This window comes from Haemorhous mexicanus, chromosome 5 (genome assembly GCF_027477595.1).
Source record: "Haemorhous mexicanus isolate bHaeMex1 chromosome 5, bHaeMex1.pri, whole genome shotgun sequence".
NCBI classification, from domain to species: Eukaryota; Metazoa; Chordata; class Aves; order Passeriformes; family Fringillidae; genus Haemorhous; species Haemorhous mexicanus.
In genome coordinates, this window is record NC_082345.1 from 17,434,972 (window position 1) to 17,458,982 (window position 24,011).

The 24,011-nt window shown below is 54.6% G+C and overlaps 5 protein-coding genes across 5 annotated transcripts; all 5 read left to right on the forward strand.

Annotated features, from left to right (window-relative positions):
• The first annotated feature begins 148 nt into the window (after nt 1–148).
• On the forward strand, nt 149–1,843 carry LOC132328035 (inositol 1,4,5-trisphosphate receptor-interacting protein-like 1). The gene has a single exon (XM_059847823.1). It carries the CDS (start codon nt 149–151, stop codon nt 1,841–1,843), a length of 1,695 nt encoding a protein of 564 aa, XP_059703806.1.
• A 3,583-nt stretch (nt 1,844–5,426) lies between these two features.
• Nucleotides 5,427–7,121, forward strand: LOC132328037 (inositol 1,4,5-trisphosphate receptor-interacting protein-like 1). Its single transcript, XM_059847824.1, has one exon. The coding sequence runs from the start codon at nt 5,427–5,429 to the stop codon at nt 7,119–7,121; it is 1,695 nt and encodes a 564-aa protein (XP_059703807.1).
• A 3,583-nt stretch (nt 7,122–10,704) lies between these two features.
• On the forward strand, nt 10,705–12,399 carry LOC132328038 (inositol 1,4,5-trisphosphate receptor-interacting protein-like 1). Its single transcript, XM_059847825.1, has 2 exons — nt 10,705–10,879; nt 11,042–12,399. Exons 1-2 carry the CDS (start codon nt 10,705–10,707, stop codon nt 12,397–12,399), a joined length of 1,533 nt encoding a protein of 510 aa, XP_059703808.1.
• Nucleotides 12,400–15,978: 3,579 nt separating this feature from the next.
• LOC132328039 (inositol 1,4,5-trisphosphate receptor-interacting protein-like 1) lies at nt 15,979–17,673 on the forward strand. The gene has a single exon (XM_059847826.1). It carries the CDS (start codon nt 15,979–15,981, stop codon nt 17,671–17,673), a length of 1,695 nt encoding a protein of 564 aa, XP_059703809.1.
• A 3,583-nt stretch (nt 17,674–21,256) lies between these two features.
• On the forward strand, nt 21,257–22,951 carry LOC132328040 (inositol 1,4,5-trisphosphate receptor-interacting protein-like 1). Its single transcript, XM_059847828.1, has one exon. The coding sequence runs from the start codon at nt 21,257–21,259 to the stop codon at nt 22,949–22,951; it is 1,695 nt and encodes a 564-aa protein (XP_059703811.1).
• Nucleotides 22,952–24,011: the final 1,060 nt, after the last annotated feature.

Consider the following 24,011-nt stretch of genomic DNA (forward strand, 5'->3'; position numbering starts at 1 on the left):
AGCGGAACGGGCCTGGCTGCTTGCCAGCTCTCTGGGGTCCTGTCCTTCCTGCTCCCAGATCCCTGGGATTCCCGTCGCTGCTGCCCCCGGTGCCAGCTGCCTCCCTCACAGCCCCTCTCAAGGCCTTCTCTCCACCCTCCTGCAGACCATGGATACCTGGGTGTTGTGGCTCTTGCTCTTGCAAATTGCTGTCCCGTACCCACAGCCCGTGGGTGATGGCTTGGACGAGGTGACACGTCTGCGAACGGAGGTGCGTGCCAAGCTCCGGGAAGAGGAGACGATTGGTCTGGAGCGGGAGGTGGAGCAGCTGGTCCTGAAGCAGGGTGCCTGGGCCTGGGGAGACCTGCTCTGCTCTGCCTGGCAGCACTGGCAGGTCTGGGCTCTTGCTGGGCTCCTGCTCCTTCTCCTGGCACTGTGGTATTGGGGGAGGAAAAGGAGCCTGAGGAGAGAGGAGCGTGAAGAAGGACATGGTGGTGGGAATGAAGAGGGAGTCGAAATTGTGGATGCAAATGAAGAAGATGTCGGAAATGAAGAGGAAGGAGACAGTGACCTGGATGGGGAGGAAAGCGACAGTGATGACGGCCAGGCCCAGGAGGTTGACAATGCTGCTGCGAATGAAGAACGTGATGGTGCTGCGAATGAAGTTGGCCATGAGGCTGCAAATGCAGCAAACGCCAATGATGCTGGAAATGAAGTGGAACAATACCGCCATCGTGCCGATAACTTTGGAAGGATCGTGATGGAGCGCATACAGTGGCCTGTGCAGGACCTGCAGGAAGGATGCACGTGGACAAGAACCCTGACGGAGCATTTTGCAATTTACTTTCGACGGGTCTTGTCCAACAGTTTCTATCCGGTGCTGCAAGGAGCTATCGGGGTGGGCAGTGCCTTCGAAGGTTGGAGTCCCCGTGAGCAGGATGTTGTGTACCAGGTGCTCATACCCATGACACCTCCTCGAGGGCACAGCTTCCACCTAGAGCTGGGCACTGCAGGGCAGAGGCGCCTGAGGAACTTCCACGTCCGCGTGCAGCAGGAGTGCACCTGCACCAGGGAGCAGCAGGATAAGAACATGCTGTGCTTCCTGCACCACCCTGAGGAGGAGCTCAGGAGGTGTCAGGATCCCAGCCTCCTTCATACCCTGTGCACGGGCTCCTACCTGGACGTGGAGAAAACTGCCCGCTGGTTCTACCAACTGGTGAGAGCAATCTGGCCGGCTTTGCTTGAGTCACACCGTTGGCATTTAGTGCTGCTGCCCTCCAGACGCTCTTGCCAGTTGAAGGTGACCAACGGCAGAGAAAGCTACCGGATCGAGCTGCTGTTTGGGGTGCGGCAAGGCAACTCAGACGTCTTTGTCAGCAGTCAGCCGAGGCAAGCCCACACCTCAAGCACAATCTGGCCGGAGAGCTACGCCGTGGCCGAGATGAAGTTCTTCAGGTACATCGCCAGGCGGGCCCCCCCTGACAGCTTGCACCTGAAATGCCTGCAGTTCTTCACTCGTCTTCAGCTGGGCTTGGGCTTCTCCACCTATACCATCAAGACCATTGTCATGCACATGCTGAGCGTCTTACCCGCGTCACAGTGGCGCAGGAGGCATTTTGTGAGGCGGCTGATGGATATCAGCGAGAGCCTGCGCACATGTGTGGAAATGAGACACCTCAATCACTTCATTGTGGGCAACCAGAGGCTTCCTCAGGGGATCAGCTTGCCCCCAGAGGTCCTAATGGCCCGGTCACGCAATCTCTTCCACGACCTGGAGATGGATCCGGTTGCCCACTCCCAGGCAGTGAGCCAGTACGTGGATCTGCACCACTGGCTCAAACGAATCCTTAAAAATGAGCAGTGAAAGAGGTTCTCCTGCACAGAGCTGTGCTTGTGAGCCTCGCGCCTGGCGGCAGAGGACCAGCTCTCAGCAGGTGGGAAAAGAGGGGAGAACGTGGGCTCCGGAGAGGGAAGGGAAAACGCTGCGTGGCAGCACTGTGCCATCAGCAGCAGCAGCAGTGTCGTCTCAACAGCCTCCCCGGCACTGCCTCCGGCGATCACCTGATTGGCTACAAAGATCAAGGATCACACAAGAGGAGACGCTCTTACTCGCCCACCTCTCTCTTTGAGTCCCTTTTCCCCCCGAGAGCTTCACCTTGTGCAAAGAAGCCGATCTCAGAAGGCCTGACGAGGGAATGTTTGAAAGGACCACTGGTGGCATCATTTGCTTCAGGGGTGCTCCAGGCAGGTCTTCGCGCCGTGCACCACAAAGGATTGCCTTCGGGTCGAGCTTCTTGACTCTGTCTGGGGAGAGAGACTCCCGGGCAATGTTTGGGATCCGTCAGTGGACGGTGTTTCTCCTTGTTCCCGCATGGGAATCCTTCAGGTCAGCATTGTAGCAACTGTGTTGGAGCTGACCTGATATTTTGTATACGTAAAGATCTAGACTGATAATGTGGATCCATCTATCTATGTATCTATGTATCTATGTAACTATCTGTCTATCTATCTATCTGTCTATCTGTCTATCTATCTATCTATCTATGTATACATAAGATATGCTAGAAAGGTTATCAATTATCGTATATAATAGTAAAATCTACTAAAAGCCAATAGAATAATATAAATAGTATCAAGGGTACGAATGATGTAACTATGATATCATGGTAAGAAATGACTCTGTAGAGTCAAATATGTAATTTTGGTTTTAGAATAGCACATAGCCAGTATTTAGTGTCACTCTAAGTTGCAATACATACTAACGCTCTTAGGGCATTTATATCTGGAAAAGATTTTCATAAAATTGATACCTTTATAACATACATAACTATTATACCGTTACATATCGCACGTAGGAATTGTTTGTAATGTAGAAGTAAGGCCATAGATCGTGTCTCTGTCTGCTGGGGACAAAGCATTGTGCTCTGTAGTTAGTGCTTTTAGGAGTAGCAACCTAGAAAGTTCGTGGCTCTTGATTCAATAAACTACAGTATTCCAGAAGCTAGATTGTGCAAGACTTTATTGTAATCTCAGCCAGGCCTATAGTAGAGGTTAAAGTCACAAGTTGCGAATCTGGGCTTGTGAAGAATCTCCTTGAAATTAGCCAAACTTGCAGTGCTGAATTGGTTCTAATCAGAAATTAGGTCCAGCTGCCCTCGGCCCCTGTGATCACAGGCTGCCAGAAGAGCCTGCCTTGGAAGGGTCCTTAAAAATGGTCTGGCTGCAACCTTGCTGCCAAGGGCAGGGAGACCTTCCGCTAGGCCCGGTTGCTCCAAGCCCCGCCCAGCCTGGCCTGCAACACTGCCCGGGATGGGGCAGCCTCAGCTGCTGTGGGCAGCAGCGTGGGCCAGGGCCTCAGCAGCCTGAGAGGCAAGAATGTCTTGCGCATCTCCAGCCCAAGCCTGCCCGCTGTCGGTGGGAAGCCACTGGGCCTGGTGCTGTCCCTGCAGGCCCTTGTCCACACCACAGCCCCTCCCAGGTCCCTGCTGGGCCTGGTGCAGGGACTGAAAGGCCGCAGGAAGGTGCCCCCGGAGAAGGCCTTGGAGAGCACTTGGGGCCAGGAGTGCCGCCATGAGGGCAGCAAGCAGGGCCTGGTGTGGCCGTCGGGACGGGAGGCCACAGGGCGGGCGCTGAGGCCCTGCCAGCTGGAGCTGGGAGCTCTGGAGTGCGGCTGGCAGAGAGCCGTGGGGGATCCGTGCAGCGGCAAGGACACGGGCTTCTAGATGTGCTAGAAAGCAGAGGAGAGCTGGAGAGTGGGCACTGAAGGAGCAGGGCGTCTCCCTGTGTGGAAAAAAACTTCACGACGCCAGGGGTTACGTGCAGGAAAGACACAGAGGAGTCCTGTAATGTTATTGGAATAAAGGGAGAGGCCAAGGGACATTTGCCGTGGGGTGTCTCGATTTGTTGAGACCCAGGACAAGGGCGCAGCCTCCTTTTTGTATCCTAATTCCCAGGTCCATCGCCCTCTTTCTTCTCCCACTGCCTGAGGTACTCGGAAGGTACAAGACTTGCCGAATTGCCTACTGTACGGAACCCCTCTGTCCCTTTGATTGCGGAGGCCGGAATGGGACCATACACACACACCAAGGTTCATGCACAGCAACCAGCTTGCATTGAGTGCTCTCTTCCTTTGTAGATCTGAATGTCTGCCTGCTCAATCCATCCGTATTGCTTGAACCAGTTGCCACCCGGTCAAACAGCCAATAGCTGCTGGCGTCCCCCAACGGTCCGGGCCTGCTCCCCAGTGGTCCACACTGGTTCCGTTTTATAATTAAAGTACTTACAGGATTACCTCTGTTTCTGTTATAAAACGAGGATGAAATAAAACCCTGAGGCCTTCAGGCCAGCTGCTCCCTCTGTTTTATATCTTTATAACCCCGCAGAAGGCACAGGAAGGGAAGGAGTGGCGCTGGGGTCACCCACCCTCTATGTATAAAGGCGCCGTTCCCCCTGTCTAGAGCTTAATGCTGGTGCTGATGGGGTTGAGCATTTGTAGCTAGGAATCAGGGGGAAGGCCAACAACACCAGCCTGTGACTCTTAGATGGCGGTTCATCACTGCAGTCCGTGTAGCTGTGCCAGTTTATGCACAGAAGGACAGACCAATCTATCCGGAACCAGTCGCCCAAAATACGTCTTTGGAATGCAGAGCATCTGGTAATTGTGCTGGGAAACACTTTCTGCAGCAGAAAAAATGAGCGCTCTCCCACAGGTGCTTGTGGGGCAGCAAGAGGATGCTGTCATGCTCATCCTTCAGAAAAGCAGCGAGCCTGAAACCAAAGGGCACCTTTTAGAGACTCGGAGATTTAGCTGAAGCTCAGCGTGGAGTCAAGGCTTAGACTCCGTGATGCTCAAGGCTGCCTCCCAACGTTGATATCTATGAGATTGCCAGTGGAGGGCAGCTGATAAGAAGGACAAGAGAAGGACCAAGAGAGGTTCTTTGAAGAAGATTCGCTCAAAGGCTGCCTTAACCAGCACCCCAGGGCCCCTCCGACAGTCCGAGCTGGGGTGGGGACAAAGGGCGGGGCTGGGCTGGCTGCGGTGTACTGTGACATCCATGACATCATGGGGCCATGTCACAATTGGGGGCAGCTATGCAAGGCCCCAGCAGGTGACGCTGGCCCCGTATTGCTTGGGCAAGCGGTGAGTGCACACGTGGCGGGGAGGCCGGGCTGGGGACAAGGGCCGGGGCAGAAACGCTGCACCCGGGGCTGGCTTTTCCTCCTGCATCCAGGAGCAGCCCCTCATGGCACAGCCTTGGGCAGGGCACCCTGCCGCTGCTGCCGCTGCTGCTGCTGGGGCAGCGGAACGGGCCTGGCTGCTTGCCAGCTCTCTGGGGTCCTGTCCTTCCTGCTCCCAGATCCCTGGGATTCCCGTCGCTGCTGCCCCCGGTGCCAGCTGCCTCCCTCACAGCCCCTCTCAAGGCCTTCTCTCCACCCTCCTGCAGACCATGGATACCTGGGTGTTGTGGCTCTTGCTCTTGCAAATTGCTGTCCCGTACCCACAGCCCGTGGGTGATGGCTTGGACGAGGTGACACGTCTGCGAACGGAGGTGCGTGCCAAGCTCCGGGAAGAGGAGACGATTGGTCTGGAGTGGGAGGTGGAGCAGCTGGTCCTGAAGCAGGGTGCCTGGGCCTGGGGAGACCTGCTCTGCTCTGCCTGGCAGCACTGGCAGGTCTGGGCTCTTGCTGGGCTCCTGCTCCTTCTCCTGGCACTGTGGTATTGGGGGAGGAAAAGGAGCCTGAGGAGAGAGGAGCGTGAAGAAGGACATGGTGGTGGGAATGAAGAGGGAGTCGAAATTGTGGATGCAAATGAAGAAGATGTCGGAAATGAAGAGGAAGGAGACAGTGACCTGGATGGGGAGGAAAGCGACAGTGATGACGGCCAGGCCCAGGAGGTCGACAATGCTGCTGCGAATGAAGAACGTGATGGTGCTGCGAATGAAGTTGGCCATGAGGCTGCAAATGCAGCAAACGCCAATGATGCTGGAAATGAAGTGGAACAATACCGCCATCGTGCCGATAACTTTGGAAGGATCGTGATGGAGCGCATACAGTGGCCTGTGCAGGACCTGCAGGAAGGATGCACGTGGACAAGAACCCTGACGGAGCATTTTGCAATTTACTTTCGACGGGTCTTGTCCAACAGTTTCTATCCGGTGCTGCAAGGAGCTATCGGGGTGGGCAGTGCCTTCGAAGGTTGGAGTCCCCGTGAGCAGGATGTTGTGTACCAGGTGCTCATACCCATGACACCTCCTCGAGGGCACAGCTTCCACCTAGAGCTGGGCACTGCAGGGCAGAGGCGCCTGAGGAACTTCCACGTCCGCGTGCAGCAGGAGTGCACCTGCACCAGGGAGCAGCAGGATAAGAACATGCTGTGCTTCCTGCACCACCCTGAGGAGGAGCTCAGGAGGTGTCAGGATCCCAGCCTCCTTCATACCCTGTGCACGGGCTCCTACCTGGACGTAGAGAAAACTGCCCGCTGGTTCTACCAACTGGTGAGAGCAATCTGGCCGGCTTTGCTTGAGTCACACCGTTGGCATTTAGTGCTGCTGCCCTCCAGACGCTCTTGCCAGTTGAAGGTGACCAACGGCAGAGAAAGCTACCGGATCGAGCTGCTGTTTGGGGTGCGGCAAGGCAACTCAGACGTCTTTGTCAGCAGTCAGCCGAGGCAAGCCCACACCTCAAGCACAATCTGGCCGGAGAGCTACGCCGTGGCCGAGATGAAGTTCTTCAGGTACATCGCCAGGCGGGCCCCCCCTGACAGCTTGCACCTGAAATGCCTGCAGTTCTTCACTCGTCTTCAGCTGGGCTTGGGCTTCTCCACCTATACCATCAAGACCATTGTCATGCACATGCTGAGCGTCTTACCCGCGTCACAGTGGCGCAGGAGGCATTTTGTGAGGCGGCTGATGGATATCAGCGAGAGCCTGCGCACATGTGTGGAAATGAGACACCTCAATCACTTCATTGTGGGCAACCAGAGGCTTCCTCAGGGGATCAGCTTGCCCCCAGAGGTCCTAATGGCCCGGTCACGCAATCTCTTCCACGACCTGGAGATGGATCCGGTTGCCCACTCCCAGGCAGTGAGCCAGTACGTGGATCTGCACCACTGGCTCAAACGAATCCTTAAAAATGAGCAGTGAAAGAGGTTCTCCTGCACAGAGCTGTGCTTGTGAGCCTCGCGCCTGGCGGCAGAGGACCAGCTCTCAGCAGGTGGGAAAAGAGGGGAGAACGTGGGCTCCGGAGAGGGAAGGGAAAACGCTGCGTGGCAGCACTGTGCCATCAGCAGCAGCAGCAGTGTCGTCTCAACAGCCTCCCCGGCACTGCCTCCGGCGATCACCTGATTGGCTACAAAGATCAAGGATCACACAAGAGGAGACGCTCTTACTCGCCCACCTCTCTCTTTGAGTCCCTTTTCCCCCCGAGAGCTTCACCTTGTGCAAAGAAGCCGATCTCAGAAGGCCTGATGAGGGAATGTTTGAAAGGACCACTGGTGGCATCATTTGCTTCAGGGGTGCTCCAGGCAGGTCTTCGCGCCGTGCACCACAAAGGATTGCCTTCGGGTCGAGCTTCTTGACTCTGTCTGGGGAGAGAGACTCCCGGGCAATGTTTGGGATCCGTCAGTGGACGGTGTTTCTCCTTGTTCCCGCATGGGAATCCTTCAGGTCAGCATTGTAGCAACTGTGTTGGAGCTGACCTGATATTTTGTATACGTAAAGATCTAGACTGATAATGTGGATCCATCTATCTATGTATCTATGTATCTATGTAACTATCTGTCTATCTATCTATCTGTCTATCTGTCTATCTATCTATCTATCTATGTATACATAAGATATGCTAGAAAGGTTATCAATTATCGTATATAATAGTAAAATCTACTAAAAGCCAATAGAATAATATAAATAGTATCAAGGGTACGAATGATGTAACTATGATATCATGGTAAGAAATGATTCTGTAGAGTCAAATATGTAATTTTGGTTTTAGAATAGCACATAGCCAGTATTTAGTGTCACTCTAAGTTGCAATACATACTAACGCTCTTAGGGCATTTATATCTGGAAAAGATTTTCATAAAATTGATACCTTTATAACATACATAACTATTATACCGTTACATATCGCACGTAGGAATTGTTTGTAATGTAGAAGTAAGGCCATAGATCGTGTCTCTGTCTGCTGGGGACAAAGCATTGTGCTCTGTAGTTAGTGCTTTTAGGAGTAGCAACCTAGAAAGTTCGTGGCTCTTGATTCAATAAACTACAGTATTCCAGAAGCTAGATTGTGCAAGACTTTATTGTAATCTCAGCCAGGCCTATAGTAGAGGTTAAAGTCACAAGTTGCGAATCTGGGCTTGTGAAGAATCTCCTTGAAATTAGCCAAACTTGCAGTGCTGAATTGGTTCTAATCAGAAATTAGGCCCAGCTGCCCTCGGCCCCTGTGATCACAGGCTGCCAGAAGAGCCTGCCTTGGAAGGGTCCTTAAAAATGGTCTGGCTGCAACCTTGCTGCCAAGGGCAGGGAGACCTTCCGCTAGGCCCGGTTGCTCCAAGCCCCGCCCAGCCTGGCCTGCAACACTGCCCGGGATGGGGCAGCCTCAGCTGCTGTGGGCAGCAGCGTGGGCCAGGGCCTCAGCAGCCTGAGAGGCAAGAATGTCTTGCGCATCTCCAGCCCAAGCCTGCCCGCTGTCGGTGGGAAGCCACTGGGCCTGGTGCTGTCCCTGCAGGCCCTTGTCCACACCACAGCCCCTCCCAGGTCCCTGCTGGGCCTGGTGCAGGGACTGAAAGGCCGCAGGAAGGTGCCCCCGGAGAAGGCCTTGGAGAGCACTTGGGGCCAGGAGTGCCGCCATGAGGGCAGCAAGCAGGGCCTGGTGTGGCCGTCGGGACGGGAGGCCACAGGGCGGGCGCTGAGGCCCTGCCAGCTGGAGCTGGGAGCTCTGGAGTGCGGCTGGCAGAGAGCCGTGGGGGATCCGTGCAGCGGCAAGGACACGGGCTTCTAGATGTGCTAGAAAGCAGAGGAGAGCTGGAGAGTGGGCACTGAAGGAGCAGGGCGTCTCCCTGTGTGGAAAAAAACTTCACGACGCCAGGGGTTACGTGCAGGAAAGACACAGAGGAGTCCTGTAATGTTATTGGAATAAAGGGAGAGGCCAAGGGACATTTGCCGTGGGGTGTCTCGATTTGTTGAGACCCAGGACAAGGGCGCAGCCTCCTTTTTGTATCCTAATTCCCAGGTCCATCGCCCTCTTTCTTCTCCCACTGCCTGAGGTACTCGGAAGGTACAAGACTTGCCGAATTGCCTACTGTACGGAACCCCTCTGTCCCTTTGATTGCGGAGGCCGGAATGGGACCATACACACACACCAAGGTTCATGCACAGCAACCAGCTTGCATTGAGTGCTCTCTTCCTTTGTAGATCTGAATGTCTGCCTGCTCAATCCATCCGTATTGCTTGAACCAGTTGCCACCCGGTCAAACAGCCAATAGCTGCTGGCGTCCCCCAACGGTCCGGGCCTGCTCCCCAGTGGTCCACACTGGTTCCGTTTTATAATTAAAGTACTTACAGGATTACCTCTGTTTCTGTTATAAAACGAGGATGAAATAAAACCCTGAGGCCTTCAGGCCAGCTGCTCCCTCTGTTTTATATCTTTATAACCCCGCAGAAGGCACAGGAAGGGAAGGAGTGGCGCTGGGGTCACCCACCCTCTATGTATAAAGGCGCCGTTCCCCCTGTCTAGAGCTTAATGCTGGTGCTGATGGGGTTGAGCATTTGTAGCTAGGAATCAGGGGGAAGGCCAACAACACCAGCCTGTGACTCTTAGATGGCGGTTCATCACTGCAGTCCGTGTAGCTGTGCCAGTTTATGCACAGAAGGACAGACCAATCTATCCGGAACCGGTCGCCCAAAATACGTCTTTGGAATGCAGAGCATCTGGTAATTGTGCTGGGAAACACTTTCTGCAGCAGAAAAAATGAGCGCTCTCCCACAGGTGCTTGTGGGGCAGCAAGAGGATGCTGTCATGCTCATCCTTCAGAAAAACAGCGAGCCTGAAACCAAAGGGCACCTTTTAGAGACTCGGAGATTTAGCTGAAGCTCAGCGTGGAGTCAAGGCTTAGACTCCGTGATGCTCAAGGCTGCCTCCCAACGTTGATATCTATGAGATTGCCAGTGGAGGGCAGCTGATAAGAAGGACAAGAGAAGGACCAAGAGAGGTTCTTTGAAGAAGATTCGCTCAAAGGCTGCCTTAACCAGCACCCCAGGGCCCCTCCGACAGTCCGAGCTGGGGTGGGGACAAAGGGCGGGGCTGGGCTGGCTGCGGTGTACTGTGACATCCATGACATCATGGGGCCATGTCACAATTGGGGGCAGCTATGCAAGGCCCCAGCAGGTGACGCTGGCCCCGTATTGCTTGGGCAAGCGGTGAGTGCACACGTGGCGGGGAGGCCGGGCTGGGGACAAGGGCCGGGGCAGAAACGCTGCACCCGGGGCTGGCTTTTCCTCCTGCATCCAGGAGCAGCCCCTCATGGCACAGCCTTGGGCAGGGCACCCTGCCGCTGCTGCCGCTGCTGCTGCTGGGGCAGCGGAACGGGCCTGGCTGCTTGCCAGCTCTCTGGGGTCCTGTCCTTCCTGCTCCCAGATCCCTGGGATTCCCGTCGCTGCTGCCCCCGGTGCCAGCTGCCTCCCTCACAGCCCCTCTCAAGGCCTTCTCTCCACCCTCCTGCAGACCATGGATACCTGGGTGTTGTGGCTCTTGCTCTTGCAAATTGCTGTCCCGTACCCACAGCCCGTGGGTGATGGCTTGGACGAGGTGACACGTCTGCGAACGGAGGTGCGTGCCAAGCTCCGGGAAGAGGAGACGATTGGTCTGGAGCGGGAGGTGGAGCAGCTGGTCCTGAAGCAGGGTGCCTGGGCCTGGGGAGACCTGCTCTGCTCTGCCTGGCAGCACTGGCAGGTCTGGGCTCTTGCTGGGCTCCTGCTCCTTCTCCTGGCACTGTGGTATTGGGGGAGGAAAAGGAGCCTGAGGAGAGAGGAGCGTGAAGAAGGACATGGTGGTGGGAATGAAGAGGGAGTCGAAATTGTGGATGCAAATGAAGAAGATGTCGGAAATGAAGAGGAAGGAGACAGTGACCTGGATGGGGAGGAAAGCGACAGTGATGACGGCCGGGCCCAGGAGGTCGACAATGCTGCTGCGAATGAAGAACGTGATGGTGCTGCGAATGAAGTTGGCCATGAGGCTGCAAATGCAGCAAACGCCAATGATGCTGGAAATGAAGTGGAACAATACCGCCATCGTGCCAATAACTTTGGAAGGATCGTGATGGAGCGCATACAGTGGCCTGTGCAGGACCTGCAGGAAGGATGCACGTGGACAAGAACCCTGACGGAGCATTTTGCAATTTACTTTCGACGGGTCTTGTCCAACAGTTTCTATCCGGTGCTGCAAGGAGCTATCGGGGTGGGCAGTGCCTTCGAAGGTTGGAGTCCCCGTGAGCAGGATGTTGTGTACCAGGTGCTCATACCCATGACACCTCCTCGAGGGCACAGCTTCCACCTAGAGCTGGGCACTGCAGGGCAGAGGCGCCTGAGGAACTTCCACGTCCGCGTGCAGCAGGAGTGCACCTGCACCAGGGAGCAGCAGGATAAGAACATGCTGTGCTTCCTGCACCACCCTGAGGAGGAGCTCAGGAGGTGTCAGGATCCCAGCCTCCTTCATACCCTGTGCACGGGCTCCTACCTGGACGTGGAGAAAACTGCCCGCTGGTTCTACCAACTGGTGAGATCAATCTGGCCGGCTTTGCTTGAGTCACACCGTTGGCATTTAGTGCTGCTGCCCTCCAGACGCTCTTGCCAGTTGAAGGTGACCAACGGCAGAGAAAGCTACCGGATCGAGCTGCTGTTTGGGGTGCGGCAAGGCAACTCAGACGTCTTTGTCAGCAGTCAGCCGAGGCAAGCCCACACCTCAAGCACAATCTGGCCGGAGAGCTACGCCGTGGCCGAGATGAAGTTCTTCAGGTACATCGCCAGGCGGGCCCCCCCTGACAGCTTGCACCTGAAATGCCTGCAGTTCTTCACTCGTCTTCAGCTGGGCTTAGGCTTCTCCACCTATACCATCAAGACCATTGTCATGCACATGCTGAGCGTCTTACCCTCGTCACAGTGGCGCAGGAGGCATTTTGTGAGGCGGCTGATGGATATCAGCGAGAGCCTGCGCACATGTGTGGAAATGAGACACCTCAATCACTTCATTGTGGGCAACCAGAGGCTTCCTCAGGGGATCAGCTTGCCCCCAGAGGTCCTAATGGCCCGGTCACGCAATCTCTTCCACGACCTGGAGATGGATCCGGTTGCCCACTCCCAGGCAGTGAGCCAGTACGTGGATCTGCACCACTGGCTCAAACGAATCCTTAAAAATGAGCAGTGAAAGAGGTTCTCCTGCACAGAGCTGTGCTTGTGAGCCTCGCGCCTGGCGGCAGAGGACCAGCTCTCAGCAGGTGGGAAAAGAGGGGAGAACGTGGGCTCCGGAGAGGGAAGGGAAAACGCTGCGTGGCAGCACTGTGCCATCAGCAGCAGCAGCAGTGTCGTCTCAACAGCCTCCCCGGCACTGCCTCCGGCGATCACCTGATTGGCTACAAAGATCAAGGATCACACAAGAGGAGACGCTCTTACTCGCCCACCTCTCTCTTTGAGTCCCTTTTCCCCCCGAGAGCTTCACCTTGTGCAAAGAAGCCGATCTCAGAAGGCCTGACGAGGGAATGTTTGAAAGGACCACTGGTGGCATCATTTGCTTCAGGGGTGCTCCAGGCAGGTCTTCGCGCCGTGCACCACAAAGGATTGCCTTCGGGTCGAGCTTCTTGACTCTGTCTGGGGAGAGAGACTCCCGGGCAATGTTTGGGATCCGTCAGTGGACGGTGTTTCTCCTTGTTCCCGCATGGGAATCCTTCAGGTCAGCATTGTAGCAACTGTGTTGGAGCTGACCTGATATTTTGTATACGTAAAGATCTAGACTGTTAATGTGGATCCATCTATCTATGTATCTATGTATCTATGTAACTATCTGTCTATCTATCTGTCTATCTGTCTATCTACCTATCTATCTATGTATACATAAGATATGCTAGAAAGGTTATCAATTATCGTATATAATAGTAAAATCTACTAAAAGCCAATAGAATAATATAAATAGTATCAAGGGTACGAATGATGTAACTATGATATCATGGTAAGAAATGATTCTGTAGAGTCAAATATGTAATTTTGGTTTTAGAATAGCACATAGCCAGTATTTAGTGTCACTCTAAGTTGCAATACATACTAACGCTCTTAGGGCATTTATATCTGGAAAAGATTTTCATAAAATTGATACCTTTATAATATACATAGCTATTATACCGTTACATATCGCACGTAGGAATTGTTTGTAATGTAGAAGTAAGGCCATAGATCGTGTCTCTGTCTGCTGGGGACAAAGCATTGTGCTCTGTAGTTAGTGCTTTTAGGAGTAGCAACCTAGAAAGTTCGTGGCTCTTGATTCAATAAACTACAGTATTCCAGAAGCTAGATTGTGCAAGACTTTATTGTAATCTCAGCCAGGCCTATAGTAGAGGTTAAAGTCACAAGTTGCGAATCTGGGCTTGTGAAGAATCTCCTTGAAATTAGCCAAACTTGCAGTGCTGAATTGGTTCTAATCAGAAATTAGGCCCAGCTGCCCTCGGCCCCTGTGATCACAGGCTGCCAGAAGAGCCTGCCTTGGAAGGGTCCTTAAAAATGGTCTGGCTGCAACCTTGCTGCCAAGGGCAGGGAGACCTTCCGCTAGGCCCGGTTGCTCCAAGCCCCGCCCAGCCTGGCCTGCAACACTGCCCGGGATGGGGCAGCCTCAGCTGCTGTGGGCAGCAGCGTGGGCCAGGGCCTCAGCAGCCTGAGAGGCAAGAATGTCTTGCGCATCTCCAGCCCAAGCCTGCCCGCTGTCGGTGGGAAGCCACTGGGCCTGGTGCTGTCCCTGCAGGCCCTTGTCCACACCACAGCCCCTCCCAGGTCCCTGCTGGGCCTGGTGCAGGGACTGAAAGGCCGCAGGAAGGTGCCCCCGGAGAAGGCCTTGGAGAGCACTTGGGGCCAGGAGTGCCGCCATGAGGGCAGCAAGCAGGGCCTGGTGTGGCCGTCGGGACGGGAGGCCACAGGGCGGGCGCTGAGGCCCTGCCAGCTGGAGCTGGGAGCTCTGGAGTGCGGCTGGCAGAGAGCCGTGGGGGATCCGTGCAGCGGCAAGGACACGGGCTTCTAGATGTGCTAGAAAGCAGAGGAGAGCTGGAGAGTGGGCACTGAAGGAGCAGGGCGTCTCCCTGTGTGGAAAAAAACTTCACGACGCCAGGGGTTACGTGCAGGAAAGACACAGAGGAGTCCTGTAATGTTATTGGAATAAAGGGAGAGGCCAAGGGACATTTGCCGTGGGGTGTCTGGATTTGTTGAGACCCAGGACAAGGGCGCAGCCTCCTTTTTGTATCCTAATTCCCAGGTCCATCGCCCTCTTTCTTCTCCCACTGCCTGAGGTACTCGGAAGGTACAAGACTTGCCGAATTGCCTACTGTACGGAACCCCTCTGTCCCTTTGATTGCGGAGGCCGGAATGGGACCATACACACACACCAAGGTTCATGCACAGCAACCAGCTTGCATTGAGTGCTCTCTTCCTTTGTAGATCTGAATGTCTGCCTGCTCAATCCATCCGTATTGCTTGAACCAGTTGCCACCCGGTCAAACAGCCAATAGCTGCTGGCGTCCCCCAACGGTCCGGGCCTGCTCCCCAGTGGTCCACACTGGTTCCGTTTTATAATTAAAGTACTTACAGGATTACCTCTGTTTCCGTTATAAAACGAGGATGAAATAAAACCCTGAGGCCTTCAGGCCAGCTGCTCCCTCTGTTTTATATCTTTATAACCCCGCAGAAGGCACAGGAAGGGAAGGAGTGGCGCTGGGGTCACCCACCCTCTATGTATAAAGGCGCCGTTCCCCCTGTCTAGAGCTTAATGCTGGTGCTGATGGGGTTGAGCATTTGTAGCTAGGAATCAGGGGGAAGGCCAACAACACCAGCCTGTGACTCTTAGATGGCGGTTCATCACTGCAGTCCGTGTAGCTGTGCCAGTTTATGCACAGAAGGACAGACCAATCTATCCGGAACCGGTCGCCCAAAATACGTCTTTGGAATGCAGAGCATCTGGTAATTGTGCTGGGAAACACTTTCTGCAGCAGAAAAAATGAGCGCTCTCCCACAGGTGCTTGTGGGGCAGCAAGAGGATGCTGTCATGCTCATCCTTCAGAAAAGCAGCGAGCCTGAAACCAAAGGGCACCTTTTAGAGACTCGGAGATTTAGCTGAAGCTCAGCGTGGAGTCAAGGCTTAGACTCCGTGATGCTCAAGGCTGCCTCCCAACGTTGATATCTATGAGATTGCCAGTGGAGGGCAGCTGATAAGAAGGACAAGAGAAGGACCAAGAGAGGTTCTTTGAAGAAGATTCGCTCAAAGGCTGCCTTAACCAGCACCCCAGGGCCCCTCCGACAGTCCGAGCTGGGGTGGGGACAAAGGGCGGGGCTGGGCTGGCTGCGGTGTACTGTGACATCCATGACATCATGGGGCCATGTCACAATTGGGGGCAGCTATGCAAGGCCCCAGCAGGTGACGCTGGCCCCGTATTGCTTGGGCAAGCGGTGAGTGCACACGTGGCGGGGAGGCCGGGCTGGGGACAAGGGCCGGGGCAGAAACGCTGCACCCGGGGCTGGCTTTTCCTCCTGCATCCAGGAGCAGCCCCTCATGGCACAGCCTTGGGCAGGGCACCCTGCCGCTGCTGCCGCTGCTGCTGCTGGGGCAGCGGAACGGGCCTGGCTGCTTGCCAGCTCTCTGGGGTCCTGTCCTTCCTGCTCCCAGATCCCTGGGATTCCCGTCGCTGCTGCCCCCGGTGCCAGCTGCCTCCCTCACAGCCCCTCTCAAGGCCTTCTCTCCACCCTCCTGCAGACCATGGATACCTGGGTGTTGTGGCTCTTGCTCTTGCAAATTGCTGTCCCGTACCCACAGCCCATGGGTGATGGCTTGGACGAGGTGACACGTCTGCGAACGGAGGTGCGTGCCAAGCTCCGGGAAGAGGAGACGATTGGTCTGGAGCGGGAGGTGGAGCAGCTGGTCCTGAAGCAGGGTGCCTGGGCCTGGGGAGACCTGCTCTGCTCTGCCTGGCAGCACTGGCAGGTCTGGGCTCTTGCTGGGCTCCTGCTCCTTCTCCTGGCACTGTGGTATTGGGGGAGGAAAAGGAGCCTGAGGAGAGAGGAGCGTGAAGAAGGACATGGTGGTGGGAATGAAGAGGGAGTCGAAATTGTGGATGCAAATGAAGAAGATGTCGGAAATGAAGAGGAAGGAGACAGTGACCTGGATGGGGAGGAAAGCGACAGTGATGACGGCCGGGCCCAGGAGGTCGACAATGCTGCTGCGAATGAAGAACGTGATGGTGCTGCGAATGAAGTTGGCCATGAGGCTGCAAATGCAGCAAACGCCAATGATGCTGGAAATGAAGTGGAACAATACCGCCATCGTGCCGATAACTTTGGAAGGATCGTGATGGAGCGCATACAGTGGCCTGTGCAGGACCTGCAGGAAGGATGCACGTGGACAAGAACCCTGACGGAGCATTTTGCAATTTACTTTCGACGGGTCTTGTCCAACAGTTTCTATCCGGTGCTGCAAGGAGCTATCGGGGTGGGCAGTGCCTTCGAAGGTTGGAGTCCCCGTGAGCAGGATGTTGTGTACCAGGTGCTCATACCCATGACACCTCCTCGAGGGCACAGCTTCCACCTAGAGCTGGGCACTGCAGGGCAGAGGCGCCTGAGGAACTTCCACGTCCGCGTGCAGCAGGAGTGCACCTGCACCAGGGAGCAGCAGGATAAGAACATGCTGTGCTTCCTGCACCACCCTGAGGAGGAGCTCAGGAGGTGTCAGGATCCCAGCCTCCTTCATACCCTGTGCACGGGCTCCTACCTGGACGTAGAGAAAACTGCCCGCTGGTTCTACCAACTGGTGAGAGCAATCTGGCCGGCTTTGCTTGAGTCACACCGTTGGCATTTAGTGCTGCTGCCCTCCAGACGCTCTTGCCAGTTGAAGGTGACCAACGGCAGAGAAAGCTACCGGATCGAGCTGCTGTTTGGGGTGCGGCAAGGCAACTCAGACGTCTTTGTCAGCAGTCAGCCGAGGCAAGCCCACACCTCAAGCACAATCTGGCCGGAGAGCTACGCCGTGGCCGAGATGAAGTTCTTCAGGTACATCGCCAGGCGGGCCCCCCCTGACAGCTTGCACCTGAAATGCCTGCAGTTCTTCACTCGTCTTCAGCTGGGCTTGGGCTTCTCCACCTATACCATCAAGACCATTGTCATGCACATGCTGAGCGTCTTACCCGCGTCACAGTGGCGCAGGAGGCATTTTGTGAGGCGGCTGATGGATATCAGCGAGAGCCTGCGCACATGTGTGGAAATGAGACACCTCAATCACTTCATTGTGGGCAACCAGAGGCTTCCTCAGGGGATCAGCTTGCCCCCAGAGGTCCTAATGGCCCGGTCACGCAATCTCTTCCACGACCTGGAGATGGATCCGGTTGCCCACTCCCAGGCAGTGAGCCAGTACGTGGATCTGCACCACTGGCTCAAACGAATCCTTAAAAATGAGCAGTGAAAGAGGTTCTCCTGCACAGAGCTGTGCTTGTGAGCCTCGCGCCTGGCGGCAGAGGACCAGCTCTCAGCAGGTGGGAAAAGAGGGGAGAACGTGGGCTCCGGAGAGGGAAGGGAAAACGCTGCGTGGCAGCACTGTGCCATCAGCAGCAGCAGCAGTGTCGTCTCAACAGCCTCCCCGGCACTGCCTCCGGCGATCACCTGATTGGCTACAAAGATCAAGGATCACACAAGAGGAGACGCTCTTACTCGCCCACCTCTCTCTTTGAGTCCCTTTTCCCCCCGAGAGCTTCACCTTGTGCAAAGAAGCCGATCTCAGAAGGCCTGATGAGGGAATGTTTGAAAGGACCACTGGTGGCATCATTTGCTTCAGGGGTGCTCCAGGCAGGTCTTCGCGCCGTGCACCACAAAGGATTGCCTTCGGGTCGAGCTTCTTGACTCTGTCTGGGGAGAGAGACTCCCGGGCAATGTTTGGGATCCGTCAGTGGACGGTGTTTCTCCTTGTTCCCGCATGGGAATCCTTCAGGTCAGCATTGTAGCAACTGTGTTGGAGCTGACCTGATATTTTGTATACGTAAAGATCTAGACTGATAATGTGGATCCATCTATCTATGTATCTATGTATCTATGTAACTATCTGTCTATCTATCTATCTGTCTATCTGTCTATCTATCTATCTATCTATGTATACATAAGATATGCTAGAAAGGTTATCAATTATCGTATATAATAGTAAAATCTACTAAAAGCCAATAGAATAATATAAATAGTATCAAGGGTACGAATGATGTAACTATGATATCATGGTAAGAAATGATTCTGTAGAGTCAAATATGTAATTTTGGTTTTAGAATAGCACATAGCCAGTATTTAGTGTCACTCTAAGTTGCAATACATACTAACGCTCTTAGGGCATTTATATCTGGAAAAGATTTTCATAAAATTGATACCTTTATAACATACATAACTATTATACCGTTACATATCGCACGTAGGAATTGTTTGTAATGTAGAAGTAAGGCCATAGATCGTGTCTCTGTCTGCTGGGGACAAAGCATTGTGCTCTGTAGTTAGTGCTTTTAGGAGTAGCAACCTAGAAAGTTTGTGGCTCTTGATTCAATAAACTACAGTATTCCAGAAGCTAGATTGTGCAAGACTTTATTGTAATCTCAGCCAGGCCTATAGTAGAGGTTAAAGTCACAAGTTGCGAATCTGGGCTTGTGAAGAATCTCCTTGAAATTAGCCAAACTTGCAGTGCTGAATTGGTTCTAATCAGAAATTAGGCCCAGCTGCCCTCGGCCCCTGTGATCACAGGCTGCCAGAAGAGCCTGCCTTGGAAGGGTCCTTAAAAATGGTCTGGCTGCAACCTTGCTGCCAAGGGCAGGGAGACCTTCCGCTAGGCCCGGTTGCTCCAAGCCCCGCCCAGCCTGGCCTGCAACACTGCCCGGGATGGGGCAGCCTCAGCTGCTGTGGGCAGCAGCGTGGGCCAGGGCCTCAGCAGCCTGAGAGGCAAGAATGTCTTGCGCATCTCCAGCCCAAGCCTGCCCGCTGTCGGTGGGAAGCCACTGGGCCTGGTGCTGTCCCTGCAGGCCCTTGTCCACACCACAGCCCCTCCCAGGTCCCTGCTGGGCCTGGTGCAGGGACTGAAAGGCCGCAGGAAGGTGCCCCCGGAGAAGGCCTTGGAGAGCACTTGGGGCCAGGAGTGCCGCCATGAGGGCAGCAAGCAGGGCCTGGTGTGGCCGTCGGGACGGGAGGCCACAGGGCGGGCGCTGAGGCCCTGCCAGCTGGAGCTGGGAGCTCTGGAGTGCGGCTGGCAGAGAGCCGTGGGGGATCCGTGCAGCGGCAAGGACACGGGCTTCTAGATGTGCTAGAAAGCAGAGGAGAGCTGGAGAGTGGGCACTGAAGGAGCAGGGCGTCTCCCTGTGTGGAAAAAAACTTCACGACGCCAGGGGTTACGTGCAGGAAAGACACAGAGGAGTCCTGTAATGTTATTGGAATAAAGGGAGAGGCCAAGGGACATTTGCCGTGGGGTGTCTCGATTTGTTGAGACCCAGGACAAGGGCGCAGCCTCCTTTTTGTATCCTAATTCCCAGGTCCATCGCCCTCTTTCTTCTCCCACTGCCTGAGGTACTCGGAAGGTACAAGACTTGCCGAATTGCCTACTGTACGGAACCCCTCTGTCCCTTTGATTGCGGAGGCCGGAATGGGACCATACACACACACCAAGGTTCATGCACAGCAACCAGCTTGCATTGAGTGCTCTCTTCCTTTGTAGATCTGAATGTCTGCCTGCTCAATCCATCCGTATTGGTTGAACCAGTTGCCACCCGGTCAAACAGCCAATAGCTGCTGGCGTCCCCCAACGGTCCGGGCCTGCTCCCCAGTGGTCCACACTGGTTCCGTTTTATAATTAAAGTACTTACAGGATTACCTCTGTTTCTGTTATAAAACGAGGATGAAATAAAACCCTGAGGCCTTCAGGCCAGCTGCTCCCTCTGTTTTATATCTTTATAACCCCGCAGAAGGCACAGGAAGGGAAGGAGTGGCGCTGGGGTCACCCACCCTCTATGTATAAAGGCGCCGTTCCCCCTGTCTAGAGCTTAATGCTGGTGCTGATGGGGTTGAGCATTTGTAGCTAGGAATCAGGGGGAAGGCCAACAACACCAGCCTGTGACTCTTAGATGGCGGTTCATCACTGCAGTCCGTGTAGCTGTGCCAGTTTATGCACAGAAGGACAGACCAATCTATCCGGAACCGGTCGCCCAAAATACGTCTTTGGAATGCAGAGCATCTGGTAATTGTGCTGGGAAACACTTTCTGCAGCAGAAAAAATGAGCGCTCTCCCACAGGTGCTTGTGGGGCAGCAAGAGGATGCTGTCATGCTCATCCTTCAGAAAAACAGCGAGCCTGAAACCAAAGGGCACCTTTTAGAGACTCGGAGATTTAGCTGAAGCTCAGCGTGGAGTCAAGGCTTAGACTCCGTGATGCTCAAGGCTGCCTCCCAACGTTGATATCTATGAGATTGCCAGTGGAGGGCAGCTGATAAGAAGGACAAGAGAAGGACCAAGAGAGGTTCTTTGAAGAAGATTCGCTCAAAGGCTGCCTTAACCAGCACCCCAGGGCCCCTCCGACAGTCCGAGCTGGGGTGGGGACAAAGGGCGGGGCTGGGCTGGCTGCGGTGTACTGTGACATCCATGACATCATGGGGCCATGTCACAATTGGGGGCAGCTATGCAAGGCCCCAGCAGGTGACGCTGGCCCCGTATTGCTTGGGCAAGCGGTGAGTGCACACGTGGCGGGGAGGCCGGGCTGGGGACAAGGGCCGGGGCAGAAACGCTGCACCCGGGGCTGGCTTTTCCTCCTGCATCCAGGAGCAGCCCCTCATGGCACAGCCTTGGGCAGGGCACCCTGCCGCTGCTGCCGCTGCTGCTGCTGGGGCAGCGGAACGGGCCTGGCTGCTTGCCAGCTCTCTGGGGTCCTGTCCTTCCTGCTCCCAGATCCCTGGGATTCCCGTCGCTGCTGCCCCCGGTGCCAGCTGCCTCCCTCACAGCCCCTCTCAAGGCCTTCTCTCCACCCTCCTGCAGACCATGGATACCTGGGTGTTGTGGCTCTTGCTCTTGCAAATTGCTGTCCCGTACCCACAGCCCGTGGGTGATGGCTTGGACGAGGTGACACGTCTGCGAACGGAGGTGCGTGCCAAGCTCCGGGAAGAGGAGACGATTGGTCTGGAGCGGGAGGTGGAGCAGCTGGTCCTGAAGCAGGGTGCCTGGGCCTGGGGAGACCTGCTCTGCTCTGCCTGGCAGCACTGGCAGGTCTGGGCTCTTGCTGGGCTCCTGCTCCTTCTCCTGGCACTCTGGTATTGGGGGAGGAAAAGGAGCCTGAGGAGAGAGGAGCGTGAAGAAGGACATGGTGGTGGGAATGAAGAGGGAGTCGAAATTGTGGATGCAAATGAAGAAGATGTCGGAAATGAAGAGGAAGGAGACAGTGACCTGGATGGGGAGGAAAGCGACAGTGATGACGGCCGGGCCCAGGAGGTCGACAATGCTGCTGCGAATGAAGAACGTGATGGTGCTGCGAATGAAGTTGGCCATGAGGCTGCAAATGCAGCAAACGCCAATGATGCTGGAAATGAAGTGGAACAATACCGCCATCGTGCCGATAACTTTGGAAGGATCGTGATGGAGCGCATACAGTGGCCTGTGCAGGACCTGCAGGAAGGATGCACGTGGACAAGAACCCTGACGGAGCATTTTGCAATTTACTTTCGACGGGTCTTGTCCAACAGTTTCTATCCGGTGCTGCAAGGAGCTATCGGGGTGGGCAGTGCCTTCGAAGGTTGGAGTCCCCGTGAGCAGGATGTTGTGTACCAGGTGCTCATACCCATGACACCTCCTCGAGGGCACAGCTTCCACCTAGAGCTGGGCACTGCAGGGCAGAGGCGCCTGAGGAACTTCCACGTCCGCGTGCAGCAGGAGTGCACCTGCACCAGGGAGCAGCAGGATAAGAACATGCTGTGCTTCCTGCACCACCCTGAGGAGGAGCTCAGGAGGTGTCAGGATCCCAGCCTCCTTCATACCCTGTGCACGGGCTCCTACCTGGACGTGGAGAAAACTGCCCGCTGGTTCTACCAACTGGTGAGAGCAATCTGGCCGGCTTTGCTTGAGTCACACCGTTGGCATTTAGTGCTGCTGCCCTCCAGACGCTCTTGCCAGTTGAAGGTGACCAACGGCAGAGAAAGCTACCGGATCGAGCTGCTGTTTGGGGTGCGGCAAGGCAACTCAGACGTCTTTGTCAGCAGTCAGCCGAGGCAAGCCCACACCTCAAGCACAATCTGGCCGGAGAGCTACGCCGTGGCCGAGATGAAGTTCTTCAGGTACATCGCCAGGCGGGCCCCCCCTGACAGCTTGCACCTGAAATGCCTGCAGTTCTTCACTCGTCTTCAGCTGGGCTTAGGCTTCTCCACCTATACCATCAAGACCATTGTCATGCACATGCTGAGCGTCTTACCCTCGTCACAGTGGCGCAGGAGGCATTTTGTGAGGCGGCTGATGGATATCAGCGAGAGCCTGCGCACATGTGTGGAAATGAGACACCTCAATCACTTCATTGTGGGCAACCAGAGGCTTCCTCAGGGGATCAGCTTGCCCCCAGAGGTCCTAATGGCCCGGTCACGCAATCTCTTCCACGACCTGGAGATGGATCCGGTTGCCCACTCCCAGGCAGTGAGCCAGTACGTGGATCTGCACCACTGGCTCAAACGAATCCTTAAAAATGAGCAGTGAAAGAGGTTCTCCTGCACAGAGCTGTGCTTGTGAGCCTCGCGCCTGGCGGCAGAGGACCAGCTCTCAGCAGGTGGGAAAAGAGGGGAGAACGTGGGCTCCGGAGAGGGAAGGGAAAACGCTGCGTGGCAGCACTGTGCCATCAGCAGCAGCAGCAGTGTCGTCTCAACAGCCTCCCCGGCACTGCCTCCGGCGATCACCTGATTGGCTACAAAGATCAAGGATCACACAAGAGGAGACGCTCTTACTCGCCCACCTCTCTCTTTGAGTCCCTTTTCCCCCCGAGAGCTTCACCTTGTGCAAAGAAGCCGATCTCAGAAGGCCTGACGAGGGAATGTTTGAAAGGACCACTGGTGGCATCATTTGCTTCAGGGGTGCTCCAGGCAGGTCTTCGCGCCGTGCACCACAAAGGATTGCCTTCGGGTCGAGCTTCTTGACTCTGTCTGGGGAGAGAGACTCCCGGGCAATGTTTGGGATCCGTCAGTGGACGGTGTTTCTCCTTGTTCCCGCATGGGAATCCTTCAGGTCAGCATTGTAGCAACTGTGTTGGAGCTGACCTGATATTTTGTATACGTAAAGATCTAGACTGATAATGTGGATCCATCTATCTATGTATCTATGTATCTATGTAACTATCTGTCTATCTATCTATCTGTCTATCTGTCTATCTATCTATCTATCTATGTATACATAAGATATGCTAGAAAGGTTATCAATTATCGTATATAATAGTAAAATCTACTAAAAGCCAATAGAATAATATAAATAGTATCAAGGGTACGAATGATGTAACTATGATATCATGGTAAGAAATGACTCTGTAGAGTCAAATATGTAATTTTGGTTTTAGAATAGCACATAGCCAGTATTTAGTGTCACTCTAAGTTGCAATACATACTAACGCTCTTAGGGCATTTATATCTGGAAAAGATTTTCATAAAATTGATACCTTTATAACATACATAACTATTATACCGTTACATATCGCACGTAGGAATTGTTTGTAATGTAGAAGTAAGGCCATAGATCGTGTCTCTGTCTGCTGGGGACAAAGCATTGTGCT